General features: G+C 45.2%; 1 protein-coding gene across 1 annotated transcript in view; it reads left to right on the forward strand.

The window, feature by feature from the left end:
- IGF1R (insulin like growth factor 1 receptor) overlaps positions 1 to 26441 on the forward strand; it is a 180169-nt gene that overhangs the window by 102973 nt on the left and 50755 nt on the right. Inside the window, exons 3-10 of the mRNA XM_044279434.1 lie at positions 2313 to 2616; positions 12143 to 12285; positions 17180 to 17324; positions 20638 to 20852; positions 22564 to 22690; positions 23630 to 23868; positions 24101 to 24268; positions 25800 to 26007. Coding sequence (XP_044135369.1) covers positions 2313 to 2616; positions 12143 to 12285; positions 17180 to 17324; positions 20638 to 20852; positions 22564 to 22690; positions 23630 to 23868; positions 24101 to 24268; positions 25800 to 26007 — 1549 coding nt within the window. The remainder of the gene's footprint in view (positions 1 to 2312; positions 2617 to 12142; positions 12286 to 17179; positions 17325 to 20637; positions 20853 to 22563; positions 22691 to 23629; positions 23869 to 24100; positions 24269 to 25799; positions 26008 to 26441) is intronic.

Consider the following 26441-nt stretch of genomic DNA (forward strand, 5'->3'; position numbering starts at 1 on the left):
AGCATGCATGTGTTCTGACCGGGAAGAGGGGGTAAGCCACTGACTGAAGACTCTGGTATCAGTTTATTACCCCCTGAGACAAAAAAAAATTAAAATAAATCAGCCATGTTGAGAACCATCTGCCCAATTTTTATCTCCCCCAATGGAGAGTTGGAAGACCCCCATGTACATTGGTTGGTCAGCCTATACACATTTAATGTGTATGACCAGCTTTACATTGGAGATGCAAAATGCATCTTGATATGCAAATATGAGCGCCTCCTTTTAGTACAGCCTATTTTTTAGGGCTTGAACCCATTTTCTTCACCAAATAAGATCCAGATAGGACTTCTGTCTTGGGAACGTCTCCTATAGTTAGTGGCGTCTGTTATGAATCCCAGTCATACCACCTTAAATATTTTGCATCATTCACTGCACTAGGGCTGCAGCTAACGATTATTTGAATAATCGATTAGTTGCCGATTAATTTCTACGATTAATCGATTAATCGGGAAAAACGACAAAATTACAAAACAGGTTTATATGATCTTACTTGAAAAATTATGTTCAAAGGCCATATTAAAACAAATTGTGGACGACACTTATGGGGGATCTGTGGACGACACTTATGGGGGATCTGTGGACGACACTTATGGGGGATCTGTGGACGACACTTATGGGGGATCTGTGGACGACACTTATGGGGGATCTGTGGACGACACTTATGGGGGATCTGTGGACGACACTTATGGGGGATCTGTGGACGACACTTATGGGGGATCTGTGGACGACACTTATGGGGGGGATCTGTGGACGACACTTATGGGGGGGATCTGTGGACGACACTTATGGGGGGGATCTGTGGACGGCACTTATGGGGGGGATCTGTGGACGGCGTTTATGGGGGATCTGTGGACGACACTATTATGGGGGATCTGTGGACGGCGTTTATGGGGGATCTGTGGACGACACTATTATGGGGGATCTGTGGACGACACTATTATGGGGGATCTGTGGACGGCGTAGTTATGGAGAGGGGGATATGTGCACTGTTATGGGCATAACAGTGCACAGATCCCTTTCCTCATAACAGTGCACAGACCCCCCTTCCCATAGCAGTGCCATACACAGACCCCCCCTCCTCCCCATAGCAGTGCTATAGACAGATCCTCCCCCCTCCCCATAGCAGTGCTATACACAGACCCCCCTTCCCCCTAACAGCCCCGGCGCTTGCATCTTTATTTTACCTTTTTACAATGACGCTCCCGCTCCTGTAACAGCCAGGCAGAGCGGACGGCGGCGTAACGTCACTCAATCACGTGACGCGCCTGCTCCGCCCACTTCATGAATGAAGGAGGCGGAGCAGGCGCGTCACGTGATTGAGTGACGTTACGCCGCCGTCCGCTCTGCCTGGCTGTTACAGGAGCGGGAGCGTCATTGTAAAAAGGTAAAATAAAGATGCAGCGCCCGCCCGCCCGCCCGAATAGCAACGAATCGGCGATTATTCGATAACTGGATTCGTCGACAACGAATCCAGTTATCGAATATAATCGATTACATCGATTAATCGTTGCAGCCCTACACTGCACTGTAGTGAAGGAGACTTGGAGAATTTAAGGTAGTATGATGGAGTTCATAATGAAGTCAGCGATAGGCTAGACATGGGTTAGGCTTAAAGGGGTTCTGAAGTTTGTTTAAACTGATGATCTATCCTCTGGATAGATCATCAGCATCTGATCGGCGGGGGTCCAACCCCCGGGACCCCCGCCGATCAGCTGTTTTGAGAAGGCAGCGGCGCTCCAGGAGCGACGGGGCCTTCTCACTGTTTACTGCTGGCCTAGTGACGTCACGACTAGTATCACTGGCCTGGGGCTAAGCTCTGTTCATTTGAATGAAGCTTAGCCCTGCCCAGATCAGTTGATACTAGTTGTGACATCACTGGGCCTGCGGTAAACGGTGAGAAGGCCGCAACACTGCTAGGGTGCCGCTGCCTTCTCAAACAGCTGATCGGCAGGGGTTCTGGGTGTCGAACCCCCGCCGATTAGATGCTGATGATCTATCCAGAGGATAGGTCATCAGTTTAAACAAACTGCAGAACCCCTGTGTATATTGTACACATTTCTGTTTTTAATGTAGAGTATATTGATATACGATCCAGATGGTCTAACGAAAGTTGATGTCCGTAATGGTCATTGCTTTAGTCACATAATATAAAATGTAATATAAATATAATATAAAATGTATAAAATAAAAATTTAAAAAAAAATTACAACTTTTTGGGGAAAAACGTGTGTGACTCTTCTCTGATCTGTTCTTTGGCTCTTGTTTTGCAGTGTGCCCCAGCGAGTGCGGGAAGCTAGCGTGCTCGGACCAGAATGAGTGCTGCCACCCCGAATGCCTAGGAAGCTGCACCACTCCAAACAACGACAGCGCTTGCGTGGCCTGCCAGCATTTCTACTACGAGGGCAAATGTGTCCCAAGCTGCCCTGAGAATACCTACAGCTTTGAGGGATGGCGCTGTATCTCCTTAGAAGACTGTGTTAATGTGCACACCTTATATTCTGGAACGAACCCCTTTATCATCCATAACGGTGAATGCATAGACGAATGCCCATCTGGGTATATTAACAATGGCAGGTAGGTAACAGAAATTTGTGTCTTTTAATAATTTTTTATTTAAATCTAGTTGCATTTTTTAAGTGATTAACACCTAATTTTGCAGTGTTTTACTACATTCTTTAAGGCAAAGGGTCATTTGCCGATTACCATGGATTTCAGAGGACATGCTCACCTTTGGACTGAAACTGGTGCCATCTTTGTGAGCTGAATACATTTGGCGTCCCTGCAGATACATTTTACCTACACTGAAGTTTTACTGAGCACTCAGGACAGGAGAGACATTGGCGCTGCTTTGGTATTTAGGTCATACATGATTGTCTAGATTGGTTACCATTGCAGAAAACAGTTTTCTGTCCATTCATTGACCGCACAGAGGCCGACATTTATAGTTACGTTACGCCATAATACGGTTGTTCCATTGATTGGTGCCAAATGTATTAAAAGCCATCTGTCAGCAGGATCAAGCTTATCAAGCTAGCCTGGTAGGGTTGACCGTGCTGATTAATACCATACCTTTCTTCACCTGATCGTTGCAGCACCAATGAGAAATGTCTTTTTACAAATATGCAAATTTTTATACTAATGTTCCTATACCCAGGATAGGTCATCAGTATCTGAACGGTGGGGGTCTGACACCCAAGACCCCCGCCGATCAGCTGTTTTGAGAAGGCACCGATGCACCTGTGAGTGCCATTTTCACAGCTTGCCAAGTACAGGGCCGTACATTGTATAGCGTCTGTGCTTGATTTCGCAGCTCAGACCCATTCTCTTTATGGGGCTGAGCTGCTTCTAGGCCATGTTAACGATGAGCGTGTCATCACTCGGTCTACGGAAAGTTGAGAGAAGGCCGCGGTGCCTTTGGAAATGGCTTATCCGCGGGGGTCCCGGGTGTCAGACCCAGAGGATAGGTCATCAGTATAAAAATCTCAGAAAACCCCTTTAAGTACACTGGGGACAGGGCCTAGCAACTTTGTGCTCCTTAATTTGCTTCCCAAGACACTAACCCCTCCACCTGGATGCCTGGCCCTGTTAACAAAGTAGAGGGGGAAGTGTCCAGGGAAGCAATGCTAAGGAGCACCAAGGGGCTAGGGCCTGACCTTGGTGCACTTGAGCCCTAATTTGCATATAAAACACAAATTTCTCTTAAATGCATCAGTGGATTGGGGAATGGAGGAAAGGTGTGGTTTTAATCAGCAGGGTCAGCCCTACCAGGCTATATGGCTGGTTTATTAGGGTTGATCCTGCTGACAGATGCCCTTTAAAGAGGACCTATCACCAACCCAAAAAAAAAGGGAGCCATTTGTATAATTTTGTTGGCCATGCTTCCCAGAGTATGGCATACCTTCTCTTATTGAATCATTCGTTTTCACAGTAATACAAGGATTTTCAATCAGAGATGACCTGTTACATTAAAATCTTACAAGTTCGCAATGTTCACTTGGTTAGCATATGATTATAATCCAATAATGTACAAGTTTACAAATAAGCAGGTACAGAACATCGTGCCGTGACATATATCTAAGGCTACTTTCACACTGGCGTTTCTGCGTCCGCTTGTGAGATCCGTTTCAGGGCTCTGACAAGCGGCCCAAAACGGATCAGTTTAGCCCCAATGCATTCTGAATGGATAAGGATCCGCTCAGAATGCATCAGTTTGGCTCCGTTCAACCTCCATTCTGCTCTGGAGGCGGACACCAAAGCGCTGCTTGCAGCGTTTTGATGTCCGCCTGGCGATGCAGAGCCAAACAGAACCGTCCTGACTTATAATGTGAGTCAACGGGGACGGATCTGTTTTCACTGACTCAATATGGTGCAATTGAAAACGGATCCGCCTCCCATTGACTTTCAGTGTAAGTCAAAACGAATCCATTTGCATTATCATAAAAAAAAAAAAGCAAGCGTTTGCATTATAGATGCGGATCGGTCTGTGCAGATACCAGACGGATCCGCACCTAATGCAGGTGTGAAAGTAGCCTAAATCATGTATCTTTCACGGTTGCAAAAAGATCAGCGAGCATCTTCACATCACTGTAACCAGGAGAATAAATGACATAAGATCAGGTGTACGTCTGCCAGGCCGTGCAGGTATAGGCAGCAACAGGTAGGAGAATCTTGTCTATCATGGGTGTCAGATACATTGTCTGCTCTGTATTCTTCCCATCTCTGCCACGTCTTGTTAAATTTTAGGAAGGGTGTTCAATTGAAGTAGAGGATCTTCTCGTTAGGCTACTTTCACACTCGCGTTTGGTGTGGATCTGTCATGGATCTGCACAGACGGATCCGTTCAGATAATACAACCCTCTGCATCCGGTCACAACGGATCCGTTTGTATTATCTTTAACATAGCCAAGATGGATCAGTCTTGAACACCATTGAAAGTCAATGGAGGACGGATCCGTTTTCTATTGTCAGTGAAAACGGATCCGTCCCCATTGACTTGCATTGTGCGCCGGGACGGATCCGCAAACTGATGCATTCTGAGTGGATCCTTTTCCATTCAGAATGCATTTGGGCAAAACTGATCCATTTTGGACCATGTGTGAGAGCCCTGAACGGATCTCACAAACGGAAACCAAAACGCCAGTGTGAAAGTAGCCTAAGTGTGCCTTTATGGCCTCAGCCCCTTCAGCAGAGGGGTGAAGATCCGGGGAATATTTTGCTAATAAGTTCCGGAGTGCAATACCACCGCAAGATTGTTTTCATATAGGATTCATGGTGAAGTACGCATTTAAAACCTTTAGTAGCGAAAGAGGTGGTCTGTGACCATTGGGCATTATCACAATATTGGCCAAGTTCAGATCCCCAGGATTTGAATGGAGTGGATTTTATAAATCCATCCTTTTTTTCCCTAAAGAGGTATAGTAGGGTTTAATGCAACGTTTGGCAATGGTCGGTTGAGCCCAGGACCTAAACATTTAAGTGTCCGCCTTTATTCTGAACGGGTCATCAGAAGATAAGTGCCTAATGCGAAGATATTTATAGAATTCGCAGTAGGGAATATCATACACCTGATGGATTTGGTCAAAAGATTGTTATTGGCCTTCTCTAAATAAATCAGAGGTCATAGTCATCCCCTTATTTCTCCATATTTTCAGATCTAGACACAGCTCCAAAGATTCCAGAGGAATCCACTGCGATATTGACCCTGTTTCAAAGGAACCTAATGTATGATGATCTTTCCAGTTCTCTAATGAGACTGATATGCTATATGGAATATCTCTGGGTACTCTAAAGGAGGGGGTTAGGGCAGATATAAGTAAAGCTTTTAAATTATGAGAGGGAGACGAAGTAGATTCCATGGACACCCAAGGATATGTGGTGGAACCTGTCCACCAGCGTTGTAGTTGTGAGACCGCGAGATAATAATGTTTGACATTAGGGAGGCCCAGACCACCAGACTTCCTCTCCCTTGTTAAAATATTGAATGCTATGCGAGGCTTCTTCTTTTGCCAAACAAAACTCGTTAGAGCTGAATGAGATTTCTGGAAAAGGAGCGAGGTAAAGCAATCGGGAGAGTTCTAAACACATATAACAATAAGCATCTTATATGATGCATCCCGTCCAACCCATGAAATTCGCACTTGGTTAAATGATCCATTTCTGCATCCAAAGACACCAACAGCGGGACATAGTTGGTAATATAGAGAGAACGTATCTTTGTGGTTACATATGATTTGATCTTGTGTTCTTGCCACTCTAAAGGGAATTTAAGCATTATATTTTGTTGGCCTATTTCCGAGATATGTAGGGGGAGAATTTGGGAGTTGAGTTTATAATAGGAAAGTTTGCCGAAATCTTCAATGATTTTTAATGCTGATGATAAAGATTGGGAGGGCTCGGTTAAGGATAAAATGAGGTCATCAGCATATAAAGATATGCAATGATCTCTAACACCTATGTCTACGCCTAGAATATTCTGGCATTGTCTAATCTCCGGTTCTAGGGTAAGTATGAAAATTACTGGGGATAGTGTTCCGTTCGTAATGTCGAACTCCTCAGACATGGTGCCATTGACAAAAACCCGGGCAGTAGGCCTAGAATAGAACGCCTTGATCGCAGAGATGGTATTCGTGCTGAAGCCCATCTTAGTTAACGCTGAAAAAGCAAAGGACCAGTTGACTCGATCAAAGGCCTTTTCTGCATCCAAAGCAACCAAGGCTGTAGGGATTTGTTTCTTATCTATGAAATCTAAAATGTTTAGCATCCGTCGTGTGTCAAGTGTGGAATGATAGAGGTTTGTCTGTTAGACAGAAGTTTAGCATAAAGTTTAGTGTCAGTATTTAACAGAGATATAGGGTGGAAGTCTTGGTGAGAAACGGGATCTTTTCCTGGTTTTGGAAGGATCCCTTTCGTGGCAGATAACATTTCTTTAGGGAGAGAACAGTGTATACCAGCATCTTCTAATGTGTTGCATTCATGAGAGAGTTACTTCCTCATTTAAGTTTTATAGTACTGGGTGGACAGGCCATCAGGGCCTGGGGCCTTACGGGGTGGAAGTGACTTTATGGTGGTCTGAATTTCTTCAGTAGAGAAGGCGTCTTCTAGGAGATTTAAATGATTCTCAGAAAGGCGGGCAGGCATAGAGATTCTAAAAACTATCTCGTTGGGATAGTGATGGGTCAAGAGATGTAGCTAGATTATATATGGAGGAGGATGGAGGAGTATTCTCAAAATGTATTGCCTATGCCTTAGGGGTCGTATATTTTTGTATCTGAGTGGTCTTTTAACAGAAAAGGAATTTTAGTTTTGTACATTCTAGTTTTCAATCTGTGAGAAAGAAGTTTACTGGCTTTATTATCTTGTGAGTAGCAATGAACCCTTAAGGAACGCATGTGTTTTTCATAGGCGAGTAGTAGGCATTCATTTAGTTGGGTTCGTAACAATCGAAGCTTGTCAGTTAATGTAGGGGAAATCTTTTTTATTGAGAGACTCAATGAGTCTTATCTCAGACATGATCTCTGTGAATCCTTTTTTCTCTTTTGAAGCGGCTTCCTATCTTGATAACAATGCCTCTAATGTGAGCATTCCACAGTGTTGCTGGGTTATTCATGCATTTAAAGTGAAGTATTCCTGTAGTGCTCTAGTAAGCTCTGCTCAGTATACTTCGTGGGACATGAGATGGTCATTATTTCTCCATTGAGGGGTTGCACTAGACTTGAATTTTTCTGATCGGGTTAAAGTGATAGTGGCATGGTCTAACCATGTGATGGTGTCTACGGATGCAGAAACCAAGCTTGGCAAAAGGGATCTAGAGACCAGGAAAAGTTCTAAACGCGAATATATTTTATGTCTAGATGACAAGACTGTGTAATCCTTTTTGGATTTGTGAAGGATTCTCCAAATGTCATACATGTCATATTTACAAAATGTTTTTGCTAGTGAATGAGACCTCCAAGTAGAAGGGGAGCTAGTGTCCCAATGATAGCCGTGTACCCCATTGAAATCCCCACAGATCACCAAGTGTCCCCTTTTTATGTTTATCAATCTTGTTTATTAGTTTGTTGAAAAAGGACAGTTGGCGCCTGTGTGGAGCATTATAGTATGTTGGACGTTATTGATGGCACCTGCAAGTATGATGTACCTGCCTCCTGAATTAGTTATGACCTCCTGCTGATTGAAAGCTACTGTATCTCTGATGGCTAGCAATACGCCCCTTTTGTTTTTTGCAAAGTGGGCCTGAAAGACATGGAAATTTGTGGTGGTACATTCTGTGATCAACAGAGGTCAAAAGATGAGTCTCCAATGCGCAGAAAATGTCAGCTTTTTGAGCTAGAGCCTCCTTCCACATCAGTGACCGCTTAAAGTGGGCTGTTCAGTCCCTTGACCTTCAGGGATGTGAGTTTTTAAGCGGCATGGTGTAGGAATACGGTAGTATGCTGATGAGTGAGGCAGGTACCTCTACTGGAAGATCCATGGGGACGACAGCCCTGCGCACAGATACCAAAAAGACATTTCATCTCATGGTAGGATATATTTGGGCGGCGGATGTACCTGAAAAAAGATGAAAAGGTAAAGAAAACACAAAGTTGAAAAACCGACATAAAAATGCAGTAAATCCCTCTTATCTTAAGGGAGGAACAGATTAGGAATCTAACATTCAACCGCAACAGCTGGTTGCACTTTTTGTGGGGGTAACAACCTAACGTAGGAAGTCTGTCAGGTAGCAGCAACTTGACACCTCAAAGTTGAAGGTATTTAGAACCCTTCATTCAATCTTTGAGCTTGATCTGGACACCACTTGCCACTCTGTATCCATGTGCTTCTGCTTTTCTTGACCCTGGGAGGGTGGACGTTGGATGTTGGGGGTGGAAATGCCCCATTCTTGAAGCAGGCGTATTCCTTCTGTGACAGAAGTAATGCTGTGGAATTTTCCATTGTGTTTTATCAGTGATTTCACAGGGAATCCACCAGCGATATGCAATGGTGTTATTTCTCAATGCAGAAGTGATAGGTAGTAGCTGTTTTCTCAGGCGGAGAGTAGGGGCTCAGAGATCCGCGTACAGCTTATCTTGTTGGTATGGAGTCGGCAGTTCTCTCTGGGACCTAGCAGCCGCCATTGCTTGTTCTTTGATGTGAAGAAAATGAACATGTGCTAGCACATCTCTAGGTCAATCACTATTTCTTGGGGTCACAATTTGGTAGAAGCTGCGTTAGGAGAGATTGTATGAATGAGAACAGTCCTGAAGAGGGGACGTCCTCTACAATGCCCCTAAACTTTGTTGTTTCTCCGTGACCGATCCTACAGGTCAGTAACTTTGGCTCTCAGTAGCTCGACCTCTTCAGTTAAATCACAGTGGGAGTCAATAAGCTAATTGTGGGAATTTGCTAATTCTCCCATTTTATGCTCTATGTGGTTGGCTTTACCAGATATATCCTGGAGCTTGGCTTGGAGAGGAGTATATAGCTTTGTGATGTCCTGATGTATGGACTTGCTGAACGCTAGCAACAGGTTTTTAATGAGGGAGCTAGACGCTGGTTTATCTGAGGTCGGAATTGAGGCAAAGGTATTTGTAATGGCATCTGGAGGTGGAGAAGACTGGGCCCCGTGTGCTGGGTTTACCTTCTTGTTGGAGCTCTGTACGTCCACTCTGAACCGCTGTTTGGCGGGACTGTCTGTAGGAGAAGATGGCGCTTCTTTGTCTGTCACTCCGGTCTCTAACCTACAGGTTAGCAGAGAATATCTAGATCCACTATCTGTGGAGGACGGAGACCTGGTATATGGGGCTTGTTGTTTTTCTTTCCTGCGCTCCTGTTCAGGCTCAGTTGGTTTTGTAGGAGACGGAGGCACTGGCGGCGTAGTAGGCGAGTTTGCGCCTTCTTCTGTCGCTGCGCCTTGTGCTCTCGATCTTTGTCGAAGTAAGTCTTGTTTACTTTGCGCAGTGTGCGCCCTCTTCCCCCTGGTCATCATGTGGCGTGTTCCCAGTTTAATAATCCGCAAATTGAGGTGGAATGAAGGGGATAAGCTGTCTAGAAGCTGAGGTGCAACTGGAGCTCTCTTAGGCCTCTTTCACACAAGTGTGACGGATTGGCTCCGGATACGTTCAGGATGCATTCAGTGAAACTTGCACCATTTTGCAAGCAAGTTCAGGCAGTTTTGTCTGCGATTTTGTTCAGTTGTTAAGTTTTTTTCTTCTGCACGAGTACAATGCGTTTTTGATCCGTGTGATAAAAAACTGAAGGTTTACAAACAAGATCTCCTAGCAACCATCAGTGAAAAATGCACTGCATCTGCACTTGCTTGCGGATGCAATGCGTTTTTCACGCAGCCCCATTCACTTCTATGGGGCCAGGGCTGCGTGAGAAACACAGAATATAGAACATGCTGCGTTTTTCACGCAATGCAGAACTGATGTACATAGACCCATTGAAATCAATGGGTCAGGATTCAGTGCGGGTGCTATGCGCATTGCACCCGCGTGGAAAACTTGCTCGTCTGAAAGGTGCCTTAGTGTGCAGCCATTCAGGTCTGTGGCTAGCCACGCCCCCGGCATACCTTCTGTTATGAACATGTGCCCCCATTCTGGAGTAATGTCCCCTGAGATTTCTGGTGCCACACATGTCTGAAGTGACTAGCCACAGAGGTATGGTTAGCCACTTCTTCTCTTTGGTGGGGCAGGTTTCTCCCTGCTGTGAATATCTCAATCTCACAGCTTCCCGAAGCAGGACCATCTCTCCAGAACTGGGACTTCTCATGTGACCACGCTGTACCATAGCTTCTGACTGGACACAGTCTCACTGAGACCGGAGGGAGAGCCTAGACTTCTCCTTCCAGCTGGATCCTCTTAAAAAGTGAATACTTTGTGCAATTTGCTACTTTTCATGTTTTTGTACAATTTGTGACTTTTAAATGCCAAAAAACTGCCTCACAGTTGTTAATAAATCCCACCCAAGGTCTATTAAAAAGCTACAGAACTTGTCACTGACCTATGAAAAAAGTTTATTTACATAAAGCCATTGGATCATCAAACGGCTCAAAGCCCGGTAAATAGAAAAAAACTGCAGAAATCTGTTTGTTTGGGTAACTGCTTGTTTAGAAACATAAAAATCTACTAGATAACAAACATTACAACACCCGCTCACAAGTGTCCATGCAGTTCCCCGACTGGCTCATTTGCAGCATTTTTCTCAGCAATGCGGGCACATATGAACAAACACAGATGCCTTCAGCTGCCAAGCGCACATGTAACAGGTCAGCCAGTGTCATAGGTGCACATCTGCTGACAGATGCCCTTTAAGAGCTGTGTTGGCACCATCTGTATCAGGTCACAAATGTAGCGTACAGCTGACACCCTCCTGCAATGGACTTGTTTAAAGTTGGCTGTGAAGGCATCTAAGTAGTGGAACAGAGGAAGGGGCACCATCTTTTACACAATCTGGACCCCCGCAAAGCAATCACAGAGTGCCGATGGGTTGTCTTTGCAGCCAGGGGTCTATTAAAGTGGGTACTTGCCGTTAGGCCCTGACAGGCAGTAGGGCAGTAATACACTACAATTCCCAAGTATTGCAGTCAATTATTTAAGAGATCATAGTCGGGTCCCATAAAGATTAAAGTAGAACAAAAAAATAAATAAAAAAAATTAATGTCCCATTAAAAATCCCACGTAGTGAAAGGTTGAAATAATATATTTTTTTAAATACTGAACTCTCTAACCCTCCCCTCAAAAAGCAAGGGTGTTCTTGCTGCTTTTTCTTCTAATTGTAGTTGCTCCTAAAAACGTAATAATTACCAATCGCTTATTTATGTGCGCCCCAAGATGGTACCAGACAAATATAATTCGTCCTGCAAAAAAAAAAAAAAAAAAAGGTGATCGTACAGTAAAGAGAAAAAAAATCCCTATAAAAATGCTTTTATTCTGCAAAGTAGTAAAACCTATACGGTATATGTGACCTATACATGTCTGGGTATTGACGTCAATGTATTGCCCCATAGGATAAAGTTATACCATATGCTGTGTAAAAAAGAAAACGCTCTGACTTGTGGAACCTTTACATGATGGTTTCCAGAGATTAGTGGATTTATCGGTTTTCTTCTTTCCTCCACCAGTGTGTTCTGCAGTCCCTGTGATGGGCTCTGTCCAAAAATCTGTGACTCTGGGGAGAAAACCATTGACTCTGTCACATCAGCGCAGATGTTGGAAGGGTGCACCGTGCTGAAAGGAAACCTGCTGCTCAACATCCGCAAGGGCCGTGAGTATCCCAACGTTCGTGGCGCCATTTGGCGCTTTGACTCTTGATTTTAGTGAAATTAGCATTTCTAAAAAGTAATAATAATAAGTAAGAAGTTAAAAAAGTGACCGTATTTTTCGCCCTATAAGACGCACTGGCCCATAAAACGCACCTAGGTTTTTGGCGAGGAAAATAAGAAAAAATATATTTTTAACCAAAAGGTGTGCTTTTGGTGGGTTTGGAACTAATGGTGGTCTGTGGATGACGGACACTGTTATAGGGGGATCTGTTTATGACGGACACTGTTATGGGGGGATCTCTGTATGACGGACACTGTTATGGGGGGGATCTGTGTATGACTAACAGTGTTATGGGGGGGATCTGTGGATGACGGACACTTATGGGGGGATCTGTGGATGACGGACACTTATGGGGGGATCTGTGGATGACGGACACTTATGGGGGGATCTGTGGATGACGGACACTTATGGGGGGATCTGTGGATGACGGACACTTATGGGGGGATCTGTGGATGACGGACACTTATGGGGGGGGTCTGTGGATGACTGACACTTATGGGGGGGGATCTGTGGATGACTGACACTGTTATGGGGGGGGTCTGTGGATGACGGACACTTATGGGGGGGGGGTCTGTGGATGACTGACACTGTTATGGGGGGGAAGGATCTGTGGATGACGGACACTTATGGGGGGATCTGTGGATGACGGACACTTATGGGGGGATCTGTGGATGACGGACACTTATGGGGGGGGGGGTCTGTGGATGACGGACACTTATGGGGGGGGGGTCTGTGGATGACGGACACTTATGGGGGGGGGGTCTGTGGATGACGGACACTTATGGGGGGGTCTGTGGATGACGGACACTTATGGGGGGGTCTGTGGATGACTGACACTGTTATGGGGGGGGGATCTGTGGATGACGGACACTTATGGGGGGGGGTCTGTGGATGACGGACACTTATGGGGGGGGGTCTGTGGATGACGGACACTTATGGGGGGGGGTCTGTGGATGACGGACACTTATGGGGGGGGGTCTGTGGATGACGGACACTTATGGGGGGGGGTCTGTGGATGACTGACACTTATGGGGGGGGGTCTGTGGATGACGGACACTTATGGGGGGGGTCTGTGGATGACGGACACTTATGGGGGGGGTCTGTGGATGACGGACACTTATGGGGGGGTCTGTGGATGACGGACACTTATGGGGGGGGGTCTGTGGATGACGGACACTTATGGGGGGGGGGGGATCTTGGATGCTATGGGGGGGGGTCTGTGGATGACGGACACTTATGGGGGGGGTCTGTGGATGACGGACACTTATGGGGGGGTCTGTGGATGACGGACACTTATGGGGGGGGTCTGTGGATGACGGACACTTATGGGGGGGGGGGGATCTGTGGATGACGGACACTGTTACAGGGGGGGTATCTGTGGCTGGCACTGTTATATATGTCCCATCCACAGACCTCAGGGAGTTGCGCTGCCGCCCGCCCGGCCTGCCTGCATTATACAGAAGCAATTAGGATATACGGTACTATTAGGAGTGAGGGGGGCATGTTTAATAACTTTTAATTGAATAATACATTTTATATTTGCGCAGCACTGGAGCGGCGGGGCGGGGCTATAGTACAGTGACTGCACCGCCCCGCCGCTATTGCCGGCCACCAGCTCCTCCCCCTCTCGTTCGTACATCGCAGCCAGCGATGTTAAACTGGTCAGCATTCGCCTCATAAGACGCAGGGGCATTTTCCTCCCATTTTTGGGGAGGAAAAAGTGCGTCTTATGGGGCGAAAAATGCGGTACCTATTAGAAAACGGTGTTGTCTGTCCTCCTAGATACTAGTTTACTGTTGCTTTGAGTGTGTTCACAATTGCTAGTAGTTGAGTTGTCTCCTTTTTGTCTTTGGTGAGGATGGGGGTGTTCTCTGGGCCCTGCGTCCTGTCACCCCATGGAGAGCAGTGTAGTTGTTTGGTGTCTGTATATATGTGGTTACAGGGTCCCGTCCCAGATGGCAGCAGGAACGTCCTGGCCGCACCACACAGAATAACAAAGCAGTAGGATCTGACACCTGCGGAAACCACTCGTGTCCAGTGATGACTTTGGATCGTGTCCTGGTGCCCTCCCCGGCACAGCTGCTCCCGAGGCCCGTGAGCCAGCTCAATGTCAGCAAGATAATCTCCTCCTGCTACGCCATGCAGATATAGCAACCCCCTCTCCCTCTGCTGTGAATAATCTTAGGACATCTTCCAGTTCCTCACCCTGCTTCCATTCAACAGACTATGTATGCTACATCCTAATGTCGCTCATTGGCCTCCTTTGATTGTAAGCTCTTTGGGTCAGCTTCATACTTTGTATAGGGCGAGGATCCGCAACCTCCAGCACACCAACTCTTCTGAAACTACAACTCCCAGAGTCCACCTTTTTACTTCTATGGTAGTTACAAGAACAGCCAAGTAAGCGTGCATGCTGGGAGTTGTAGTTTCACAGCATCTGGAGTGGCGAAGGTTGCAGATCCCTGGTATAGGCCTTGCTTCCACTCCCTTCCAGCAGTACAGACAGGCATTGCCAGCAGATGTTTTCTATTTGTTGGACATTGCTAATAGCCTATAAAACAAAGGCGGCCTTGTTCCTGCACCTTTATCGCACCTCATTTAACCAGTTACCTTTTGGCTGGGAAACAGGCTGGGAAACAGACTGTTACTTGGCCGCGTGGATCTCGTCGTTCAGTTCCCGCAGCTAGGTCGGCGTGAGGATAAAGATGTAGTAGGAGCAGATGTAGCATTCACGTGGAAGCTCTGATAACTCGTGCAATACGAGACTGTAACCAGTAGTGCTGGTTGTGCCAAGAGAGAGGTTGCTGAAAGCTCCGGACTTGTTACTGGCACCCCTGTGGAGTATTTTTGGAAACCCAGGCGGATACATGAAGTTATGAATGGGAGCCTAAGAGCATCCCACTCCAGTGCGTACCTGTCAGTTCTCTGACACTGGTCTGGCACACGATGAATCCCACACTCATTTTACAGCATGTTAGCCGGATATTCTGATTTTACGGAGCTAAAACCTGTGCCCAGATGAACAAATGAACTCTTAGGAGAGAGTATTCCTGCTGTATGTTTGTATCGCTGCTCGTTCCCAGGACCCAGAGAGTTCTTAAAATGGTTCCCTTACGTTGGAGCTGCTGATACTGATTTTGTCAAAATGACAAATAAATGACACAATGTTTTGCTCAGGGTTTCTGTCACCAGTTCATCCAGCCGTCAGACGGGTCAGCATAAGCTGGTGAGAGATTCCCTTTAAGGTAGGGATACACATTAGAGGGTTGGATGGTCCTGCTGAAATCTGTGGGTTCAGCCACCCATCTGATGTGAATGGTGCTTTCCTGATTTGCCTCCGAAGGCAGATGTTGGGGGCATAGAAGGAGAAGGCTTGTTGGATTTCAACAAGCCTGTTCCCTTAGGGGCCATTCACACGACTACATTTTCAGTCCAAGTCTACTTTTTTATGCTGATCATTCATTTCTATAGGGCCACAAAATATGTCGATAGCACATGTGCTATCCGTATGTCTGTGCCAGAATCCCACAACATTTTTGTGGACAAAGAATAGCTATTTTTACAACAGGGCCCTCAAAAAGTGCACCGACCACATCCGTATTTTGTGGATCTGTGATTTGCGGTCGTGTGAATAGCTCCTTATTTTCACAGGACATAAGCTGGTGAAAGCAGCCTGGTCCTCTCTCCTGCATGGAGAGCACATTCACGCTCAGCCGAGCCCAGCATGTATGTGTATCGAAGGAATAGCGATGAATTTATTGCGCTGCAATTTGTAGTACATCTGTGTACATCTACCATACGTGTTGTCACCCTGCGTTCCCAGGCTTGTGAACAGCAAGTCTACCTAGTTGGCCAATAGTGGAACAGGGAATGTCCTTTCAAAACTCAACAGGTAAGGTCATGTTCACCGCTGCCCCAGAGGCTCTGCTCAGTTCCAACATTGCAGATTCCGCCAAAAAGAGCGGACACAAAATGTATGCAGGACTTCGATTCTGCTAAAAGAATGAACCGCTGAACGGACCCCATTATAGTCAGTGCGGTCTGTTTGGTTCAGTTATTGTCTGAATCCAGTGGAGAACATGGAAAGTGCACGTCCATGATTCACCAAGGTGTGAACGAGGCCTAAGATGTAGGTCGCTTTTTAGTTTCAGGTTTGATTAATTTTTAAAGGGAACCTGTCACCATGATTTTGCGCATAGAGCTGGGGACATGGGCTGCTAGATGGCCGCTAGCACATCTGCAGTACCCAGGTCCCATAGCTCTCTGCGCTTTTATTGTGTTAAAAAGCAGTTTTGATCGATATGCAAATTACCTGATATGAGTCCTGTAGCCGGAGATGAGTCAAGCGGAAAGGAGCCCAGCACTGCCCCGCGTCCTCCGAATCTCCTCCTTGCTGGCTGACGTCACAGAGCTGGAGCGCCGAAATCTTGCGATGCGCGAGCTAGCGCATGCATAGTTTGTTCCCTGTGCTGATGCCAGTACAGGGAATGAACATGATGCCGACACTGCGCATGCGCTAGCTCGTGCATCGCGAGATTTCGGCGCTCCAGCTCTGTGACGTCAGCCAGCAAGGAGGAGATTCGGAGGACGCGGGGCGGTGCTGGGCTCCTTTCCGCTTGACTCATATCAGGTAATTTGCATATCAATCAAAACAGTTTTTTAACACAATAAAAGCGCAGAGAGCTATGGGACCTGGGTACTGCAGATGTGCTAGTGGCCATCTAGCAGCCCATGTGCCCAGCTCTATGCGCAAAATCATGGTGACAGGTTTCCTTTAACATTTATGTGAAGATATGCGCATGGTTTCTTAAAGTTTGTCTGTATGTTTGATTTAGAAAATATTGCTGCAGAGCTGGAGAATTTCCTCGGCCTGATCGAGACTGTGACCGGATATGTGAAAATCCGCCACTCCCATGCATTGGTGTCGCTATCTTTCCTGAAAAGCCTGCGCTACATCAATGGAGAGAACCAGACGGATGGGTGAGTGCCCCTTTAATTTGCAGCGTTTAGTGCACTTCTTCCAAACAGTCTGAAAGAGGTTAACACAGCGAAACCTTCCTGGGCCCCGCGTGCCAGGAATAGGTGAATCTCTGCTTCGTTTTTGGAGCCCTGGAATGCCAGTGTTTGGACGTATTCTACTGGTTTTCTACTTTATCCTTTCACTCTGACACACAGAAGAAACCTGTTCTCTCCCACAAAGAGTCGGGCATGAGACGCAGGGGCTCCTGTGCGAGGGGTATGGCATATTTTTTTAGGCTCTAGGAAATCTGTGTCTCCTGCAGTCTGTGACCTGCCTGGGTGATATTTCAAGTGCTGTGAATTCCCGGCATCTTCTTCATTTATTTTTTTATTTTTTTTAAGACTGCTTTTAACTTATGAGGAATTTTTAAATTCAGCTGTTCCTAAAATACCTTGTGTAATTGCTGCTTACATTTGGATCCGATTTGTTACAGGTTCTATGTGGGTTTTTTTTTTTTTGTTAAAATTCCAGACTTAAAGTGGCCCTGTACTTTCAGTATACTTTTGATATTACATAGGGACATATCAAAAGTCTAGATCGTGAGGGTCTGAGGGCCGAGACCTTGACCGATCTCTAGAACAAGGGCAAAGAAGTGATCGCTGTGAGTTGTCTCATCTCGCTGCAGATCAAGAAGCGAGACAGACTCAATAGAAAGTCTATGGGCCCAACTTGTGGAGCAAGGGCAGAGAGAGCACTAAGCAAGTGCTCCCCCCCCCCCCCTTGTTCTAGAGATTGTGGGGGGTTTCAGTGCTCAGACACCCCCCCGATCGAAACTTTTGATATGTCCCTATGGCAAATCCAAAGTTTACTGAAAATATTGTGCCACTTTAAAAGGCTTGTCCTATTAAAATGATGCGGATAAGAGCGTAAGTGTCTGATCCAGGGGGTTGTGCTCCCCTATTTATATAGAGCAGCGTTATCACGTGTGCTGATGCTCCAATCATCTCTATAACAATGACTCTGACAGTAGCTTACTCCCCCATATTCAGCTGAGCCCAGCATGCATGTGTTGGGGGGGGGGGGGGGGGTCTCAGCAAGCAGAGGTTTTGAAATAAGGAATTTGATACAGAAAGTATATGATAACTTAGCATTCTGCGACAAATAACATTTAATTAGTGAAACTCGAATCCCCTCTTCCCCGGGCACAGTACTATTGATGATGTCAGCCGGCTTCCCGGTGATGATGACATTGCTCCTCAGTCATCAGATATGTGTGTTGGGGGAGTAGTTGTAGGTCTGGTGCACCAGCTGTGTTTTTAGAGTATACAGCACGTTCACACAGGTTAAAAAGTATAACTAATCGGAACTTGGAGCTTTCATGAAAGCGTTCTCACACTTCCTTCAGCCAAGACAAACTCGGTCTTCCCAGCTCTCCTGACTCTGACCATTTCAGCTGAAGAGAGAAAGGGGAACCAGGACAGATTACAGAGATACGCAGAATGTTTTCAGGTTACAGGTTTTGTGTATAGAATGTGTACATTAGCACATTTGGTAGTTTTTCATCTTCCCTGTTATTAAAGGACTACCATTCCCTAAAGAGACCCACACCTATATTGATAACGAGGTGGCCCAAAATGGTGGCTGGAGGCCTTCGGTCTGGCCACCACCAAGAGCTCTATAAGTGAATGCGAGAGCACTGCAAATGACCAGCCATCACTCCCATTCACTTCTATAGGCCCGACAGAAATAGCCGAGACAGGGCTTGGCTTTTTTCTGCGGCCCTTTAGAAATGAATAGAGGGCGGCTGTGCATGCACAGTGCACCCTCCGCTCCTATTAGACAATGGGGGCATATTCTAGCGAAATGCCCCCATTGTCTCAGATGGGACAACACCTTTAAAGAGCCATTCCCATCAGTTTTATATGATCATAGGGGTACAACATGTGGGAACTCCACAGATGCTTAGGGTGAAGTTTAGCATTTCAGAGCATGGCCAATACATTGTTCTCAGTCAGAGCTTTGGTTAATGGTTTTCCTTTGGGGGCACTTCATTAGAATTGAGCACTTGCTTTTGGGTTCCTTTACAGCGTTGCAGCAGCGAGATACACTGATCAGTATCATTTGGGGAAACTATTAATAAAAAAGGGATTTAACGCATTTGCACTGCAGGCCGTGCCACGTACAGCAGCTTCGCTCCCATTCAAGTGAAATTGTTACATTGAATCTTTCAATATCATATGCAACTCATTTTTCAGGAATTGTGCGGAAAGTCTTAGGGCAAGTTCACGTCACCATTTATTTTTCCTGATCCATTAGAAGAACACAAAAATAACGAATGGGATGCAGGGCTTTTTTTTCTGTCTAAAATAACGGATCTCAAATGGAAATAGCCCAAATGGATGCCAAATGCGTGTAACTGATGCTCACAATCCATTACACCAGGCCCAATGCCTTGTAGGGCTGCCTCAGCTGAATGTATTTATACCTTTCACTTAGGTCGCTTCATTCTGGAGAAAAAGTACTGTTAGTCCATAAGCAAATGAGCATTAAATCCACGGAAGGTGAGCCCAAGCCCTTGCTCCTCCTGCTTTGTCTGCCAGTCCCTCCCTCTTTTTTAACAGGGCGATGTTCCTGCATATTCATCTCACCTACCCCTGTTTGTCAAGAAGGACATAGAGGAGAATGTTAGAGGGAGGTAGAGGTGCAATGGTGCACAGTGGTGCTTGGGCCTGTCCTTAGTGCACTAGCACATATTGCTGGTTTATGCACAGACACAATATATGATTATAAAGATATCAATAATATATATTATCTTTCTAAGTATAGAAAACGTCTATTCTCACTACAATAATGCTATAGCCTTTTATCATAGGTTAAATGAGGTAGAAAAATAATAAGTCTGTTCTGGGATTTGAACCTGGGGCGCATCTACAAGCAAAGCTAACTAATTACGTCCAAGCTGACAGACTTTTGATATTGAGAGGAGTGGTTTTCTATACTTAGAAAGCTAATGAATATTACTGGTTTCTTTACAATCATATATTGTGCCTGTGAATAAACCAGTTATATTTATATTACCTTTCTAAGCATAGAAAACATGCAAGGACAGCTATGCTCTCAGCATGCTGATGTTTAGCCCTGTCAATCAAGGGGAGAAGGGAGTATGCAGAGCCCAGGGGGTGTTACAAAAGCAGTGCTTCAAGAATTCAGCCCCACCCCCTGATGCTCCATCATGGTCATTTTCATGTGAATCAAACCACAAATATCTCTGCAGCTGTTCAGCATACATGGTTTTCTTTGTTCTTACAAAGTTTCTCACCCTTTGTTACATAGGTTTTACTCATTTTATGTTCTGGACAACAACAATCTTCAGCAACTGTGGGACTGGTCCAAGCACAACCTCACCATCAAACAAGGCAAGATGTACTTTGCATTTAACCCCAGGCTATGTTTAAAAGAGATCTACGAAATGGAAAATGCAACTGGAACCATAGGAAGGCAGAACCAACTGGATATAAATCGCAGAAATAATGGAGATATGGCTCCCTGTAAGTACCATGTGTCATGCATAAAGTATACTAGACCAGCAGGTAAAACCAGGGCTGTACCTGGGTAATTAACGTTTACCACCAGTTCAATACAAAAACCTTGGTGGAGGAGGAGTGTACACAATAATTGTATATCTGTATGAATGGAGGTAAACAAATTGTGACAGTGACCCACTCTTCAATACATGCCATACACGACTCGGGCTGCAGCAGTATACAGAAAAATGTATGTAGGCTCACTGCTGCAGAATGGGATGAGTGGTTGCACTGGATTTGAAGTGGCTGGGATGGTGAGTTATAATTTTATTATTATTTTAACTACGTCCCTACAGTAAACGCTTAATAAATAAAGGAGTTTTCCGAGACACTTGCACCAGGACCCCCACCGATCAGCTGTTTGAGAAGGCTCCAGCGCTCACAGTAGCTTTGCATAGGTCGTAATGACCTCACGTTCATTGGTCACATGGCCTAGGTGCAGCTCAGCCCCTTTGAAGTGAATGGGGCTGAGCTGCGCCCAGACTACGTGACATAGTCATGACGTCACTGGCCTGCAGGAAACGGCAAGAAGGCTGTGGCACTACTGCGAGTGCTGCTGCCTTCTCAAACAGCTGATCAGTGGGCTCCTGGGTGTTGGACCCTGGCCCATCAGATGCTGATGATCCATCCAAAGGATAGATCATCAGTAAGAAAAAGGTAGACAACCCCCCCTTTAAAGTGTACCTATCATTTAGCAAACATGCCTCTATACACTACTTTCTACGATGTTCATTCTTTTCTTCCTATTCATTTAGATCCCATGCATTTCAAACCCCTTTTTTTGGACATGTCTCAATTCAGAGTTTCCGTTACTCTGTCTTCACAATATCTACGTTTCTGCTCTAAGGGGGGCGGTACTGTAGTGTAGCCGTTGCCCATACGCAGCGCTCTTCTGACGTTGCCCTCACTTCCCATATCTCTCTGCTGCAACTCATCACCAGCAAGGGGGAAGCTGGCTAATGAGAGCGCTCTTCGGACAGTGCGGGAGCGCACATTGCTTAACCAACAGGAAGCAATCCGTAGACATATGCAGTGAGTCAGTCTACGGATTATACCTGACAACAGAAGACGTCCTCAATGTTTGTGAGTAAGACGACCGTAGCAACTGCAAAAGTGAGGACATGTATAGAGGATTTAAAACTACCGTAAGCTACTGAATTAAGAAAAAAACATTGAAATGATAGGTACACTTTAATTTTAATCATATTTCCTTATGGGGTCATGTTTGGTTATGATGATTATGACGTTGTACCCGGAACTCTACATTGGTGATCCGTGAGGGCATCTCTGCTGTCCTTCAGTGAATAGATTTCAACTTCCTCAGAATTGCCTTTCAATTATGAGATTTGATGTAACATATGACTTTAGTTTGAGGTTTATATGCAAAGCTATGGACAACAGCATGGTTATGATGATTCATGTGTTTCTGTGTGTACATACAGGGAATCATCTGCTGATTTTACAGTGATCTCCAGGCCTTCATCCCTGACGGCCTATCCTCAAGTAAATAGGTCTGAGCCCCAGTACCAGGCACAGCCATACCCATATGTAAGGTGCTCTGCCTGTGCAGCAATCTTAGGCATAGTTCTACATAGATAATGGTTTAGTCATGTTATTCTAAATACATGACTGTATATATTAATTCCACGTGCATCTTTTTTTCTTTTTTCGCCAGGTGCGACCGTCACTCTGAAATTCATCTCCAACAGCACAAGTAAGAACAGAATACTCTTGACGTGGGAGCGTTACAAGCCCAAGGATTATAGAGACCTCATCAGCTTCACTGTCTACTATAAAGAAGCGTAAGTTCTGGAACCTTCAGTTGTCAAACTGGTAGCTAAAGTTTAACATTTTCCTCATACAAACTGCAGGCAATGGTCTGCAGCTGGATCATTCTGCTAGAATAAACCGTACATTTGATGTATAAGCAGTGAAAAATGATAGAAATACTGATATTGTGCAGCAGCTAGAGCAAGCAGTATTTATAGACACAGGGTTAGGCCTCACGACCGTTGTTCTGCTCCGCATCCGAGCCGCAGTTTTTGCGGCTCTGGTGCGGGCCCATTCACTTCATTGTGGCTGCAAAAGATGCGAACAGCACTCCCTGTGCTGTCCGCATCTGTTGCTCCGTTCCGTGGCCCCGCCCAAAAAATATAACATGTCCTATTCTTGTCCGTTTTGCAGACAAGAATAGGCATTTTTTACAATGGGCCGCCTGTTCCTTTCCTTCACACGGGCGGCTTCCGTGTTTTGCGGATCCACAATTTGCGGATGACAAAAAAAAAGGATCTGTGGTAACATGACCATCATGAACATACAGGTTAGGTACCATTCACACAACCGTAATGGCTCTGTGCCCGTCCGCAATATACGGGCACTGGACATGTGCACTCCGTGGTGCACTCTATTGACTTGAACGGGTCCGCGATCCACAAAAAGATAGGATATATCTTATCTTTTGCAGGACAGAGGCATGGCTCAGAAGCCCACAGAAGCACCACGAAGCGGATCGGTGCCTCCGCACAGCAAAAGATGAACATGTCCTGTCTTTTGCCGTATTTTGCAGATCGCGGACCCATGCAAGTCAGTGGGCCCGCACCGCAATATGGGGTTCACACAGCCGGTTCCCATGCATTTTTGCACGGGCATGGTGATCATTGAGTTGTGTGAATGAGCCCTTAGACAGGAAGGTAAAAAGGAAATTACTCATGGTATTTGGCGTTCTCCTTTTCTAATGACAGCCCTGTTCCTAATGTGACTGAATATGACGGTCAGGACGCATGTGGGTCCAACAGTTGGAACATGGTGGATGTGGACCTGCCAGAGAAAAATGATCAGAACCCAGGCATTCTTCTGCAGGGCCTGAAGCCCTGGACTTCCTATGCAATCTTTGTAAAAGCCCTTACTTTGACCATGGTGGAGGACCATCAGATTCATGGAGCCAAGAGCAAAATTGTTTACATACGTACAGATGCTTCAGGTACTAAGTTTTGCGCAGTATTTTTATTTTTTTTATATTTGTACAATTCACGAGTCTTTATTTTTTCGGGGTAAATGAAATTCAGCACAATTTGTAGTTTTTTTTTTTTTTTAGTTGTCTATGTAGACTTTGAGACTTTGATCAAGCCTTTGAGAAGCGTGCACCAGCTAGCTGCTGTTTTGGTCCACCGTGCTGTTGTCTGTATCCACTAATGCGCCTATTTTTCTTTTAGTGCCCTCCATTCCTCTGGATGTCATCTCTGCCTCGAATTCATCCTTTCAGCTGATTGTGAGGTGGAAGCCTCCCTCTTTGCCAAATGGCAACCTCTCCTATTACATTGTGCGCTGGCAGCAGCAGCCTCAGGACAGTTACCTGTACCAAGACAACTACTGCTCTAAAGGTGCTTCTCCTCATACATGTCTGTGGTCCCGTGGTGCTGGTTTTGGGTCATATTACTGATTGTATCTATACATATACACTTTTAGTACAGATCCTATAAAAGTTTACAGCTTACGTTATGAGCATTGAATGTGAAATTATAGATACACATTAAAATATCCTTTATTATATAGTTTTGCCTTATGAGGGTTGCCATGTGACTCCAGGTTAAAGTCTTTAACGTGGATGAAGAATATTTCCAGGCTTGATGTTTTTTTTTTTTTTTTATCCAAAACTTGGGGCGGGGCGGCACACGTGACATGCATCATGTTACCAGTTGTCGTTTAGCAAGTGGACCAGGTCACCGCCGTGTCCTGTGATTGGCTGCAGCAGTCATTCAACCCCTCACCCCCTTTGGTCAGAAGCTAATTTCCTAGCAGTTCTGGAGTGACAGGGACCTGGCAAGTATGATCACCACCACGGGTCGGCCACTCTGGGAGATCTCAATTACTCTTGGATAACCCCTTATAAGCTGAATATGCCTTGAGTTAAAGAAGTATTCCGGTTTATGGTATGTCTATTCAAAGCTCTGATCTTATACACTTCAATAGAGAATTGGGGTCGGTGGATCCCTGCTCTCCAAAGGGCAGGTTTATTTGTTCTGAATTTCTCCTTGTCATTTTTAGGGTATTTCCACAATCCGTAGCATATTGCTAGAATTTCGCATCAGCAATTGGTGTGGATTCAGTTCACATAACTGCTGTGTGTTTGTCACCGATTTATTCCTCTGCATTGCAATGAGTGAAATCCGCAGCAGAAATGTCAATTTATGCTGCAGATTTAAATCCCACACTGGAGATGATACAGTGCTGCCCATATAATTACTTTTATTCAACCAGCAAGTAATTTTTTGACGCAAAATGTGAATGGAGCCTTATTAGGATGCTTTAGAACAGCTTGGACTGGAATAGTATAGGACTTTTGATTTTCCCACAGACTGTGACAGTTTGTGAAGGGTATGAATAATTTTGGACTGGACACTTTTTACTCAAATGTAAATAAAAAGCTGAGAAATGTTTTTTCCCACAATAATGCCTCTTGTACATTGTCTTATTATCTTTTGGGAGACACCTATGTCATTTTCCGGTCAAAAAATTACTTGCTGGTTGAATAAAAGTCAAAATTTGCCAGGGGTATGAATAAATATGGGCAGGACTGTATCTGCAGATTTTGTACGCAGCGTGTGAGGTCTTGTAAAATCTCATTTTGCTTTACTTCTCTGACTGAGAATCTGCTGGTTATATGCGACGTCTGAACATGTCCATAAGACGCAATGTGTACTTAAATGTCCTAGAGTATGACTTGTTTTATGATATCACATCACAAAAGCCATTGAAATCCTTAGAAAAAGTCATTTAAATGTTTTTTTGCCAATTGTTTTGGGTTATTGCCTTGTTTTTCTACAATGTTATGTGATTTGGAAGGGCACTGCAGTGAGGATCCAAGTAGTGCCTTCACTATTTTATTGGTTTTGACTTGTTTCTCCATTTCAGATAAAGTCCCTAATCGAAAATATGCTAATGGCACCATTGACATGGAGGAAGAAAATGAGCTAACGAAGCAAGAATCGGGAGATGGACCAGAAAAGGGAACTTGCTGCGCTTGTCCTAAAACTGAGGCGGAGAAGAAAGCTGAAAAGGATGAAGCAGAGTACAGGAAGGTGTTTGAGAACTTCCTGCACAACTCCATCTTTGTGCCACGGTAATTCCCTTAGGCTGTCAGATGAAATTTCACCTTCATACATCTCGACTATAAAATATTAAAGGGGCTGTCTCATCGCAGACAATCCCTTCAACGTGAGGACGCAATTTCTCTAAACCTTCACAAAACTGCTGACTTTTCCAGGGGAAGTTGCCAGCAGCTGCTCATGTACCCTGCATTGGCTACTACAGGTGAAATGCATAGACACGGCGATTAGAATAGATGGGCACCCATGATATCACATCACAAAAGTCATTGAAAAAGTAATTTAAACATCATTTACCATTAAAGATGTGGATCTCTACATGTGTATGTGGAAGGGCGGCGTCTGTCAGAGTCGGGCGCTACTGGTTAGAGAGCGTTTGTTCTGACTCATTGGAAAACCCCCCCTGTTGATGTCCATAAGCCCTGTTAGGGGTCAGCCCCTTTAATGT

The sequence above is a fragment of the Bufo gargarizans genome, chromosome 2, assembly GCF_014858855.1.
Source record: "Bufo gargarizans isolate SCDJY-AF-19 chromosome 2, ASM1485885v1, whole genome shotgun sequence".
NCBI classification, from domain to species: Eukaryota; Metazoa; Chordata; class Amphibia; order Anura; family Bufonidae; genus Bufo; species Bufo gargarizans.